At 36.0% G+C, this 13,046-nt stretch overlaps 1 protein-coding gene across 1 annotated transcript; it reads left to right on the top strand.

Annotated features, from left to right (window-relative positions):
* Positions 1-525: 525 nt before the first annotated feature.
* LOC145943610 (uncharacterized) lies at positions 526-2,984 on the top strand. The gene is made up of 3 exons (XM_083051248.1): positions 526-762; positions 1,803-1,848; positions 2,029-2,984. The coding sequence occupies exons 1-3, from the start codon at positions 667-669 to the stop codon at positions 2,589-2,591; spliced, it is 705 nt and encodes a 234-aa protein (XP_082907374.1). The 5' UTR covers positions 526-666; the 3' UTR covers positions 2,592-2,984.
* The last annotated feature ends 10,062 nt before the right edge of the window (positions 2,985-13,046 follow it).

The raw sequence follows: 13,046 nt of genomic DNA, 5'->3' as shown, positions 1-13,046 counted from the left end.
GAAAGGGACATGTTAGAACCACTTTCACGTAATAATATCGTCGTAATCAATGCGCAGTAATATATATGCGGAATTACATAAACTCCTAGGATATTAAATTCCATACAAAAAAAAATTTATACACTATTGCGTTATATATTTTATATTATAATTAAATTTTGTTATTTACGTATAAATATAGAGAGATATATCGTTTCGCATTTGATGTGCAGTGAAGATCAAAAATCTGATCGCTTTTATCTCGAAAATTTTTATTATATATATTGTATAAACCAATTATTGATTTTCCTCTTTTTACTCACTTTTCGATCTTTTTGAATATCTCTCAAAAATTGTTGATGTTTCATTATATTAATATTCATTTTATTCTAGCAAAAAATTTTTTATTTTATTAGACTAAAGTTGAAGCGAAAATTCTTATCTCATGATTCTTTGCAGAATGCTTGGCATACACACGAAGGAGGGATAGATATAGTCGTGTGCTCCGACTTTTCTGCTGCCACCTCACTGTCCCGGTCACTTCCTGGCTCGCTGCAGCTACGGAACGTTGGTTAGTTATACCTGGTTACGTGATGGGAGACGGGGGACTTGCACGCAAAAAAATAGCTTGAAAGCCGGCCAGCCGTGAAAGCTGGTGGTGGACTCAACGACGCGGTTCGGCCCGCGATGGCTGGGGCCCATATAGAAGTGCGTCGCGACGCGGCCGTCAGTTTTGTCTCGTCGCCCTCTGGATATTCGTCGTTCGGCATCATGAGGTTCCTCGTAAGTCCTTTACACTCGTTCGATATCGCGATCGTTATCCTAAAAGTCCCGCGAAATTTCGCGATCCGCGATACTCGGGGAGAAAGTGCGATTAAAATTATTTCGCGGAATGTCGGTGCTCTTTTTTTGCTTTCAAATCTCATATCGATCATCGTGATGATTTTATTCCATACGCGTAATCGAGGAAGAAAAAAACGCGAGAACGATCACTCATTAATCGCGGAGTGAAGAATGTCTACGAATATTCATTTCTAAATAGAAAAATTAGAAAGAATCTAGTTCATACGTTTAATTACGATTAATCTTTTCTTCTTTTTCTCGCAAAAGTGTTAACATTTGGTATATTAAAATATTATAGATATAAAAGGAAAAGTTTATAACGAAATATGCTAAATCCTTTTCATTTAACTTAACATTTCTAAACGTGATTTTCCTTGACAATTTTCTTATAAAAATGACTTTCGTCAGTTAATATTATTTTTTATATAGAAAAAGTCGGAAAGTTAAATTTTATTTATAGTCTGAAATGGAGCACATAAAGATCGTTCATGTAGATTCATAAGAAAAATATCATTATAAGATTGGTAGCTTCTTAATTTTTCATTTCTCTTCAAGGATATTTAATTTATCATTTTTTGAAATTGACGTAGAGACATTGCATTTCTTTACGATTATTACGATGAATCAAGTTCAACTGATTTACATACGTAGCGATCCAGCTGGACTTATTATTACTTAGAACGCGATTAATTCATATCTCGCGATATGAAACGCGACATTCATGCATTAATAATCGGTACTAGCTGAAAAATCTTATTTGCATTGCAAATCGCAAAATATTTCAGCTTTCTAAGATCATTTTGCAACATTTATCTTGTATTATATATATAGAAAGTATGCAGTAAAAAAATTTGCATGCACTTTCTCTTTCGATTTAAAAAAAAATGATTTATGTGAGAAAAATGCATTTTTTTAATATCAAAAGATAGACGCATTATTATTGTATGATTAAATGATACAATTTTTCTGTTATCTTTTAGTTTTTAATCCTCGCCGTAACGCCGGCGTTAGGAATGGAATTCCAAAGTAAGTAACAATAATTCTCCCTCATTTTTCAAAAATATTTTTTGTATCTTAAAAATATCTTTTATTTTATCGAGCTGTCAAATGACATAATATAAAAATAGTGTACACATAAAATTAATTTTTTCGTCAATAACTATGCGAATAACAGAACAAATTTGCACGTGTCTCTATTATTTTCAGGCCACATCCGGGAACGAAGACAACAACCCAATTATCGACAACCTAATTACAATCAAGCGCCGGCGGCGATCAGGCAGATATTGGCGGCTCAGCAGGCTCGCGATCCGATCGTGCATCTTCCACCGCAGCCGATACCGAATCTGGGACCTGCCAGACCTATCGAGCCTCAATACGTAAATCAGGCCCAGCTGACTTCGTATCGGCCGCAAGTACAGGTCGGCCAACAACCTCAGCAGCCGACCTACAATCAGATTCCCGTAAGACCGGCCCAATATACTCCGCCAGCCTCCGCTCGACAACAATACAGTCAGGCCGCTGGTCAACAGCCATATAATCCGCAATACCGCACTAATTACGCGCCGCAGCCGCAGCTACAACCGCAGTTACAGTCGCGATTACAACCGCAGTTACAGTCGCGATTACAATCGCAGTTACAGCCACAGCAGCAAGTCGCCCAGCCGAATTATCAGTATTCCAGAAATCTGCCACCGCAACTCCAGCAGCTTGTGCAGATCCAGCAGAACTTACCTAACTCGATTCCACAGGGACAACATCAAGGATAATCGATCATCTCAGTTAAGACATCAGAGCGATGATATCAATCTTGATATCATTATACTTTCATCAGATCGTATCATTTCTTATGTATCCATTTCATCCATTAATTCATAATCATTGACAATGAAACGCAAAATACGAAGGTACATATTACTATGTGCTGTTATTCGTCTTCGTAAATATTTTTTATAAATGATGTATCGTATGTCAAACTGCGTTGAGAGAGGTAGATAAAATTTAAAGAAAAGATTTTAATAGATTTTTCTATTTTAATAATTCTAAAAAAAAGTTAATCTGTGCAAAGAAATTATTTCTGTACATATGTATCTTTATAAGTGGTTTCTTGATTCGTATCATGTTTTTATATTCATTTCATTCCATTCCCATTTCATATCATTTTATTTGCATTGATATTTTTTATAAATCGATTTATAAATCGTAAAACATAAATTATATAAAAAAAAGTCTGCATAATAAATCTTGTTCGATTTTCTCGACTTAAAAATTCTATACGAATCGTCTTATAACTCTTCGAAACTACTCTTTAAAAACTTAAAGTTACGTTGCATCGTTTACGTCAAATTAGGGACGCATGCTTGTCGCTTAACTATGTACCCTTTTATCATCCTTGTCCGCTCGAACTTTCGAATACGAGACGATCGTATCGTATCTGTTAAAACCGAATCTTTTCCAATGAATGAATAAATCCGTGGCAGCATATTTCTATCGACGAATGCAGTTAGAGCGCACACTCTCGTACTCATGAACTCGGCATAGCTCGGCCGGGAAATCCGAGGGTATCATCGCACCGATGGTTCCGCACAAGGGGCGTATCTGCACGTCACCACTCCGGCAGGACAGATCGGAGAGAGAGAGATCACCCCCTTGTGTGTCACCCCCTTCCTGACGCCGGGCGAATGCAAGTCTTCACTTCGCGCACCCCAGAGATGCGCGCACGCACCGCAGTCACACCATCCCGCCCTGGCCCCTCTCGCGCCAATTCTTACCTACGTGCACCCCGTGAATGCGTGCCCCCTCACCGACAAACAGGGAAGAGGATTAGCGAGTCCATTAAAGTCGCGGACTCTATTATCCGGAGGGCACAGCCACGGTGACATCAACCGCTCGTCATTGGCGTAGACCATTTGCGAATCGAGCATTCGCTGCTTTGATCTGCTAGAGAGAATCTACTCTTACATAGAGGAAGGACAATTTTAGCGGTTCTAATTTTTTTTAATTCAAAATATTTTTATTCTATCCATTATATATATTGTAGAAAAAAGTAGAGGGAGAGAGAAATGTGGTAACTATTTGAACGGCTTCAGTAATGTATATCTAAAGAATCCCTTTGGATAATAGACTTAATTTAATTAAATTCTATATATAATCTCTCTATTTTCTATAACATTTTTATTTATTTATCAATGTTCGATTTACCAATCGCATTGTTATAGTAAAAGTACAATGGATTAGATTTGTGTGAAAGCGACGCGCCGATGATCAAAGAAGATTGTTGGAAAACGGTGCGATTGTCAGAAAAAAATCTATGAAAAAAAATCGACGCCACTGAAGAGAGAGGGGAGGGTGGTCATAGAGGCAAATTACAAAGGGAGGATTACAGGCAGCTGGGCTACCAGGCAACCATCTCTCTTCTCGTGCTCTCGCTCGCGAGAGCAAGCGGGCCATCCACATCGTTCGAGAGCTCTTTGTCCTTCGACGCATTGGTAACATAATTATCGGAGTTATAGCAAGCCAAAACCTAAGCCGCATCCAAAAAGGGGTGATGAGCGGTTGGCGTTGCAACACCACGTATACGCGCGCGCACGTGGAATCCATCTAAACATTGACGATTCATCGGCCAAGTTGTGCACGATCGAGTTTAACAATCTGAGGGATGTTCTTAAAACGCCTAAATTCGCCAAAAATTTAAAGAATATATACTGAGTATTGCTCCTTCTCATGTAAATTTATATTGCAATTTTTTTTCTGTGAAAGAATAATATATGCTTTATACAAATTGCGATCATTTATTCTTTATTAGTCATAGTTCATTCTTTCATTTATATGTAGTCAATAGTAAAAGTAAAAAAAATAATATCATTTATTCTTATTTTATTTATGCAACTTTATAGATCGTAAACTTTATTATATAATCTAAATATCTTGTTTTGACAGTAATATATGTGTGTGTATGTGAACAGAATAAATCTCAATACTTAAATAAGAGCATGAATCTATTTGAATATATATTAGATAAATTAAAAAAGCAGGATTCGAATCTTTCGCTTTGCTTAATATTCACAGGCATAAAAACGTCGGTGAATTGAGCAGAAAAAAAAGCGTTAGAATAACTGCATGCTTTAACGGAACTAGCTCGAAATGCGGTCGAGATTAAGCGCAACGCTTAGCAATTCATTTCGTGGATATTGACTAGAGCGTAATTACCTTTGCATGCCTTTTGTACGGCTAATTGCAAGACTAATAAGATGTAGGTACGTATCCTGAACCCGCTAAAACACACGTGTTTAATCTGTGAATTTTGCAACCGCGCCATTGAATGTCACGTTTCTTTCGTCGAGGTAACACGAGGGAAAAGAGAGAGGAGATTGACTTTCATGACCAGAAATATTTTAGCTGCGTAATTTCGATCATGCAACGCGATGTCTATAGTGAGTCCAAAGTTTTTCACACATTCGATTATTTACGATTTCTTCGATCAATTTGAGTTGATGTTAGCGGTATTGTAATATTAATATTATTTAAATCACACACACACACACACAAGCGATCGAAGATACGTGTAAAATCTTTCGCGAGATGAGCATTGTTGCATTTAATTTAAACATTGTTTAATTTAAAGAATTTTTCTATAAGATTCTCACTTTTGACAAAAGTCTAACTGCATTAAAAGATATAATTATATTAATTTAACATCTGAAAAGAGTGAGAGAAATATCAGCCACACCCTGCATGTTTGACACTTTGCAAATTGCGGTGTACAAAGGGTGATTAATATTACCTCGGTGTATATTACTTTATTGCAATCCATTGAATCGCATGTATATTCGCACGCAAATCTTATAATTATTCTTTTGCAGATATACAGGTGTAAAAATATTTTAAATTAAAAAAATAGAAATACTGGTTCTTTCTTTATATAAAAATTGGTTCTCTCTACTAGTTAAATCAGCAAATATTTTTCAAAAATTATAGATACACAGTTTTAATTTTTTATGATATATGTAATAGATGATATATCTATTTTTTTAATATTATATGTAAATAAAATTATGAAGAAGAAAAAGTTGAGATAATATAATATTATATTCTTATATATTTCTTGGTTCTCAATCAAGAGATTTTTAAATCTCAACCTAATTTTAATAGTTTTGAGGTTTTTGACTCACAATTAGTTGGATTTTATTATCAAGTTTTTAAAAGAAATGATATAATAATTTTATAGACATAATTTTAAAAAAACCTTATTACGAACGGAACAAATTTTTTCTAACAGCTCGAAAGGATATAAGGAGCGTGTGAAACGGGTTGTGGTCTGCCGGAGTGATTCCAATAATTGTGCTTAATCCTTAGGGTGGCGGCACGCGTATCGACAATCGTGTCCCCATCAACCCTCTCTCTTTCTCACTTCGCCTCTCTCGGCCACTTTCTCCCACTACTACCAGTTTACTTCAGATTCCCTTCAAAAGTGCCTTAGCGATGATTATGACGGGATTTATTTCAATAACAGAGACACGCCGCGTTTCTGTTTGTTATAACACACTCGTCTCACATGGAATATTCTATATGTGTCACCAGCAAACAGTCAAGGATCACAGATTTGCTGCAAGGCATCACAGATTTTCGTATCGTACGTATACAAAATATTTAGCTCGTTCATTTTTCTTTACATATAGAATTTTTCATATTTAGAAAGATAAACGTTTCTCACAGCTTCTTAATAATCCCCCTCTTCAGGATCACATCTTTATTTATTAAGAGATAAATCCACGCACGGTTGACTCGACATTGATCTCAGCAATTTTATTGAGTTGACGAGCGTTGTCAGGCGAACAATGAATAGCGAAACGCTCGCGGGTACAGGAACGAGATGTGAGATTTTATTGGGCGACCCTGATCTTTAGCAAAGCTAACTGACCCTGTTTCACGTCTGATACCATTGTCAGGAGAAGCCAGACCGGAAAAATCCAGCATGGCCGACTAATGGTAGCAGCCAATCGTTGCACTTCTCATGACAGCTGCGCATCCCTCGAGAACTCGCTCGCTTTATCATCCCTCTCTCCTGCTAGCAGCCGAGACGTAGTACGAACGGGGCCCTAACTTTCTGATTTTTGCCTTACGAAGTCAGCCATTGTGAAAGGGGCCCGTTCGAGCCCGAGTATCGAGCTGACGTGTGTGAGTCTTCGTGTGGTCTTAAGTCGCGTCGTCCTCATCGTAGCTGGTCCCGTAATTGTCTGTCGTACACACGTGCTTTTTTAGCGTCTTAAACGCCGAACACTAGGGGGATAGTCCTTTGAACTTTTGAACATCAATGTCGCAACATACAGGGAGAAAGAATATTTCTGAAAAGGCCTCACGGTGTCGTGTGACGTTTCTATCCCACATTGCGAAATAAAAGCGCGCGTTATCAGGTTCTCATTTTCAAATGTCAATATAATATTTTCATTATAAACTGTTCTTAGAAATATTACTTGCAAATGATTCAAGTATTTTGCATCTTTTTCCACAAAAAATTGTAATAAAAAATGTAACACTTATTCAACTCTTACATTCATACACTTCTTTCGGAAGGAAAGATTGGATCACAAATTATTTATTGGAAAAGTCTGTGCACAAAAGTGTCATACCGCTTCCTGATTTCTTTGTCCGAAAGATAATTACAAAATCCACTATGGTATGTTAAAGTCAAAGTCTTAATCAAATACTTTAAATTCTTTTTCTGTTATTGTTATTTTAAAGGACATTTCCTTTGAGAGGGAAATAGAAAGTGTATTATTCTTTCTTATTATCCTTTTTTTCTCCTTAAAGACCAATTGTTCCAACTTCTTGATAAATTCTACTCGACAGGTAGCATATTTTCGTCTCTTTTCAGACAAGTTAAAAAAAGACGAACATAAACTATCTAAATAAAATTTACCAAAAAGTTTGAACAATCGGCCCTAAATATCACATTCATAACAGATGAACAAACATATGTCATCTTCGTTCTTCTTTCCGGATATTGTTTTGTATTTAAACTTAAGGATGTAGAACTAATCTTTGCCAGATAAGCGATAAACTGTTTACTTTTCGAGAAATAACTGTTTAGTTAATGCAAAAAGCTTGCTTAACTATTTTAATTACAACAGGTGAAATTCAATTCATTCAACCTCCTAAAGTGCAATTTAATGTAGTTTTGACAACCGTTAAAATTGACCGCAACGTTAAATCCTTTGTCTATACATGTAAGTCTTTATTTTTCTTAAATTAAGAAATTTTTTATTCTTAATCTATCTTCATTCTTATTTCTATATTCTTAATCTTTTCTTTCAAAGATTATCCTCGATTGTCTTAGATCATTATTAATTAAGACGAATATATCAAAGCATCTTAAATTAAGTTTTATTAATCGAATTTATATGAAAAATATTGCAAAGTTAAATTATAAAAATACAATAAAATAAATAAAAATAAAATTACATAAAATATAAAATGTTTGATATTTAAAAATTTAATATTTTACAATTTGAATTTTAATTTTTCTCATCTTTGGCTTTTATTTGATTGAGATTCTCGAAGGATTATATACCTACATATATACACTTTTCTGCTAGATCTTGATTATATATTCATATATTTTATTATTTTGCTTTGATAATTACTTCCGTAAAGCATGTGAGATAATCACGATAGAATTTCGTGATTAGCATACTGGATATAAAAAATTTCGTACTATGTAATGCACCGATATAACCTGTTTATGCAGAAACAATCTCCACTTTTCATGCCAGTTTCAGTTATATAAGTTATTGCTAGATATAATGATATATCCCCGCGATATAGTTTAATTTTAAATTTGACATATGAACATGTGTTATGTATAGGTATGTAAATATTACATTTTGTTGCAATATAATTAAGATTAGATGTCTACTCGCGTGAAATATTTCGTTTTTTAATTTGAAATGAATTGATTAGTATATGAATTGATAAGTACCTTTTGATAGAGATTTAACTTATGATATAATGTTACCAAATTAATTAGCACCTTAAGTATCAAAGATTAAAATATCCAGTTATATAATATTAAAAAATCTGTGATATGTTAAAAAATAAATAAATAAAAGATAACTTATTTTATGGTTGGTATATACTGGTCTTTGATATAAATGTACCCTAAATTTTGTTTTCTCCTTATGTATAATTCTAAGAGATTTGAATGGTTTAATATAAAAAAAAATCAGGTATTAGGATATCTCGGGTTTCCTATATCCATATACTCTTGTGAATTTTTGATGGTCACTCGCGGAATCTTTAAAACTAGCAGTTTATGTACATAATAGATGTCTATTATAATAGTATCTATTATAGTATAATCTCATATATGCATATATAATTATATTTTTAAATATATATTTTATCTATTTATATTTTTTTCTCTCGATTTATATGTATACTTTTTAACATTTGCGGAAGAAAATTGACACAGCAGTTTCGAAATACTCTGCGCACAGGGATTTGTATCGTTGTTTTGCCGAATCGCATATCGAGCAACGAGGGAAGCCGGCAGCTGGAAACGTTCCCGCGACTCCGGCAAGGCTTTTCGCGAGTCGGCTCTCCGACAATTCGGGGTCGGTTGGCTGCCTGAATTTAGCGCATCCATCGTAAGAGCAAGCACACCCCGCTATTACGCTTCTCGCTCGGTGAATACGAATATTTGCACGTGCCGGGCGTCTCCTCGCGTCAGGAATTTAATAAAGAGCGAAGCCGCGCCGAGAGAGATCCGAGAGGTGGTACCCGAATGCGTTGCGTTGCATTCGTATATTTTAAGCGTGCCACTAGGAAACGACGACGACGATGACAACAACAATCTCACCCCGTCGAATCGTTTCCTCCTTCTCCTCTCACGTGGGACCACTTATTAGTCACCCTCCTTTTTTCACCACCCCCGTCACTTCTCGGCGCAACAACTACGCGCGCTCCTGTAAAATGCTATCCTGCCCCCCATTGTCACTTTCTGCCGCTGATGCGTCCATTATGTCTACTTGGCTGATGGGAACAGATTATGTTGGTCGCTGTCATTGAGGGGCTCATCACCGTATCTGACACTGATGCCCGCGGCACGACGGAGGGTAGAATGCCAGCTAGATGCATGTGCTTATTGTCCGAATAAATTATCGAGGGCAAGCCAAGCCTCTCTATAACGGCACGGGGTGTACTCGATTTGAACCGAGCCATTTCTATTTTTTTGTTGTTGTTCCAGAATGGTACTGGCATGAAGCTGAATAAAGATTGATTTTAATGTGACAATGAGTTGAGAATTTTTGTTTACTAAGAACTTGAGAAAATTAATCTTAAAGCTCGGATTAATTTATTCTGATTTTAATAAAAATAAAAATAAGATCAATGTTGTATCGCGTTACATCCACTTTAGACTACAAGAAAAATGCATCAAGTACACGAAAATGTAAATTTTAAATTTATGATTAGACGTGCCTGTGAAACATCCCACTATAGCGTAACGTGAATCTATCCGGGATCACATGGTCGCTAATTGACTACAATAGCGGTCGCGTTTTCTATTTTGTTACCTCAAAACAAAGCCAACAAAGGCGTATAAAGCAAAGCGCGATTCGTGAGAGGTCACTTGAGCAACATCGACGCGGTCTCCCCGGGCCTTTTTCTCTTTCTCTCTCCTTCTCTCGTCATCTCTTCGAGGATCGGCGACGAAATGGAGATTGTAACATATAGTCGAGTGCCCTTTGTAAGTATGAGCACCGGTCGCCGCCATGGGGCGCAATTACATCGTCGCCCCATTGTACCCCAATCGCGTTTTGTTACTGTTATTTATGGCGATATACCTCCAGGAGAGATCGCGGTGGAGGCGAGCAATGCGAGATCGACGTTATTGTTTGATTGTTTCCGATATTGTTCACCGGAATGAGCCGCGCGGTCCTGGTTTGTACGGTATGTTTTCGTCGCGGTCCGACAAGGTGCTGTCTGATATTTCACCGGTGGGAACCACTTGCACATGCACATGCAGTCATGCACTAACCAGCCGCAGTGGAATGCGCTAATAAAATTTTCTAGAAATTATCGAGATCCACAGATTTCTAAATCTTTCTGCCAATCAAATCTCGTCGCGTTTTTCAACTTGTCAAATTATCTGTCAAACTTTGCATGTTCTCTAATTCGTGATTTTTTTCAATTTAAAATTAGTTCTCTAATTTTTTTTAAAAACATAATAACATTTAGATGAGAATTGAGGTAACATTTCAAAGATTTATATAAAAATATAAACGCGCTGAATCGAGGTTTTATTAGATATATTAGAAAACGCTTTTTATTAACGTGTGTCAGCAACTGTAGCAGCTTTTATTTTAACCAGAGAAATTCCACAGCATCGGGCTATATAGCCTTGTGACGTAACAATGCCGCAGTTCTGTTCGTCATTGTTGAGAAGTTCCGGGATTATTATTCATTCGTCCGGAAACGTTACAGTGTTACTTACTGAAGAGCGTTGGCCTCCTCGACTACGAGAGCAGGCACCCCTTCAGAGGCGCAGGGAGAGAACAAGCAGATTTTCCCTTCCTCTCTTATCGGCAGACACTTTGTGCGGGAAATGGTAACATACGGCAGGCTTGAGGGCTTTATTAAATCGAGATGTTAATTGAGCGCCGTGATATCGTTTCTCTTGAGCGATTCACGCGCCCCTCGTCGTTTTCGAAGTGGTTGATAATTTGTGTAACCGCGGCGACGTTCGACAAAATTTGCCAATATTAAATTTAGCACATTAATCACATTATTTATATTTTAAAAAATTACCTTTACATTATTAATTAGGAGAGACATTTATACAAGATATACAAAATTTATACTTATTTATTTATTATTTAAAATATTGTCTCAGAACTTTAGTAAATATATTTGTTCTTCACAATTTTAATATAAAAAGTTTTTAAAAATTCTAAAAATTCTAAAGAAATTAATCTTAAAAATTTCGGTTTACATATGTTTCTCTCTCATTTAATTGATCAAAGATCAATCAAAAAATATAGACAGAAAATAATTAGGAAACTTATCAAACGAGCTAATTGTTCAGAAAAACAAACTGAACAATTCTAACAAAATTATATCAATTTGCAAGTAGATTGCTTTTACAAGTTGTAAATATGCATGTATTTTCAAATGACTGAAAAATCTTTGTATACACGATTTGAGCAAGTAAGAGAATGGAATTATGAAATGCGTGTCGACGTAAACATTTAGGGACGAGGAAATATTAGCATCGGTAAGTGGAAACATTCGAGAGCTCGCTCATGTGAGTAACGAGAGTCATTCAAGCACGGTTAAAGCAAGCGTCGATACATTTCACATGTCCCGCATCTCGCAACTTCGTGAGAATATTCCTTCGCACTTGTCAAGCACGTCGCAGCACGAGTGCAAACAAATTATATTCCGACTTCGTTACATTCCCGAATATAATTTTGTCACGTAATTTACGCTAAAAAACAACTAAAGGATACAAAAATGTAAATGCGATGTGAAATTAAAGTTATGCTAGAATTTGACGTCCTTTCTTCGATCTCTTTTTTAAGAGATCTTTTTCCTTAAAAGTTCTGCTTATAAAAAGCAAATCGAATTAAAATAAGGGGTCTGCGGTTTGTTTGGCGATACGAGACGGTGCAACAAAACCAAATCTCGGGACGAATCAAATCTAGGATCATCGTTAGGAATAACATGCTTGCATTTTTGACAGAAACGTCCTGTTGTTGACAAAGATGTGTCTCTGTTGACTGTCGACGTGAACTGCACAGATTTCGTTAACTGAAATATATGTTAGTCTGCGTGTGTCAATCTAAGAAATAACTTCTAAACTTGACAGGCGCCGGAGGTCGATGCGAGCCGGCCCTTTTGTGCCGCGATTATCGTTAAATCACCGTAAATTTCTTTCAAATGCTATGCATTGTATCGATTCTACAGGAAAAAAAAAAAACTTTGGTTTCTGGAATTTCTCTTGTAATCTCCGTATATAATGATCCAAAAATATAGCTGCCTTTCACCTTTCCTTTGGCTACTGTTAAACTTTTACATCCAGATAATTATCTCGCATTGTTGCTTTCGATACCTGCATATATTTGAGATTACATGATACATGATACATGATAAATTTTGTGAGGAAAATAATATCAAGAGATAATGAAGATGTTGTAACATTTTATATATTTACATGCTTTAAAATT

Source organism: Prenolepis imparis, unplaced genomic scaffold, assembly GCF_030444845.1.
Source record: "Prenolepis imparis isolate NDT839.2.m4 unplaced genomic scaffold, iyPreImpa1.0 SCAF_12, whole genome shotgun sequence".
Lineage (NCBI taxonomy): Eukaryota > Metazoa > Arthropoda > Insecta > Hymenoptera > Formicidae > Prenolepis > Prenolepis imparis.
The sequence above is the reverse complement of the archived record's forward strand: the minus strand, read 5'-3'. Positions and strand labels throughout refer to the sequence as shown.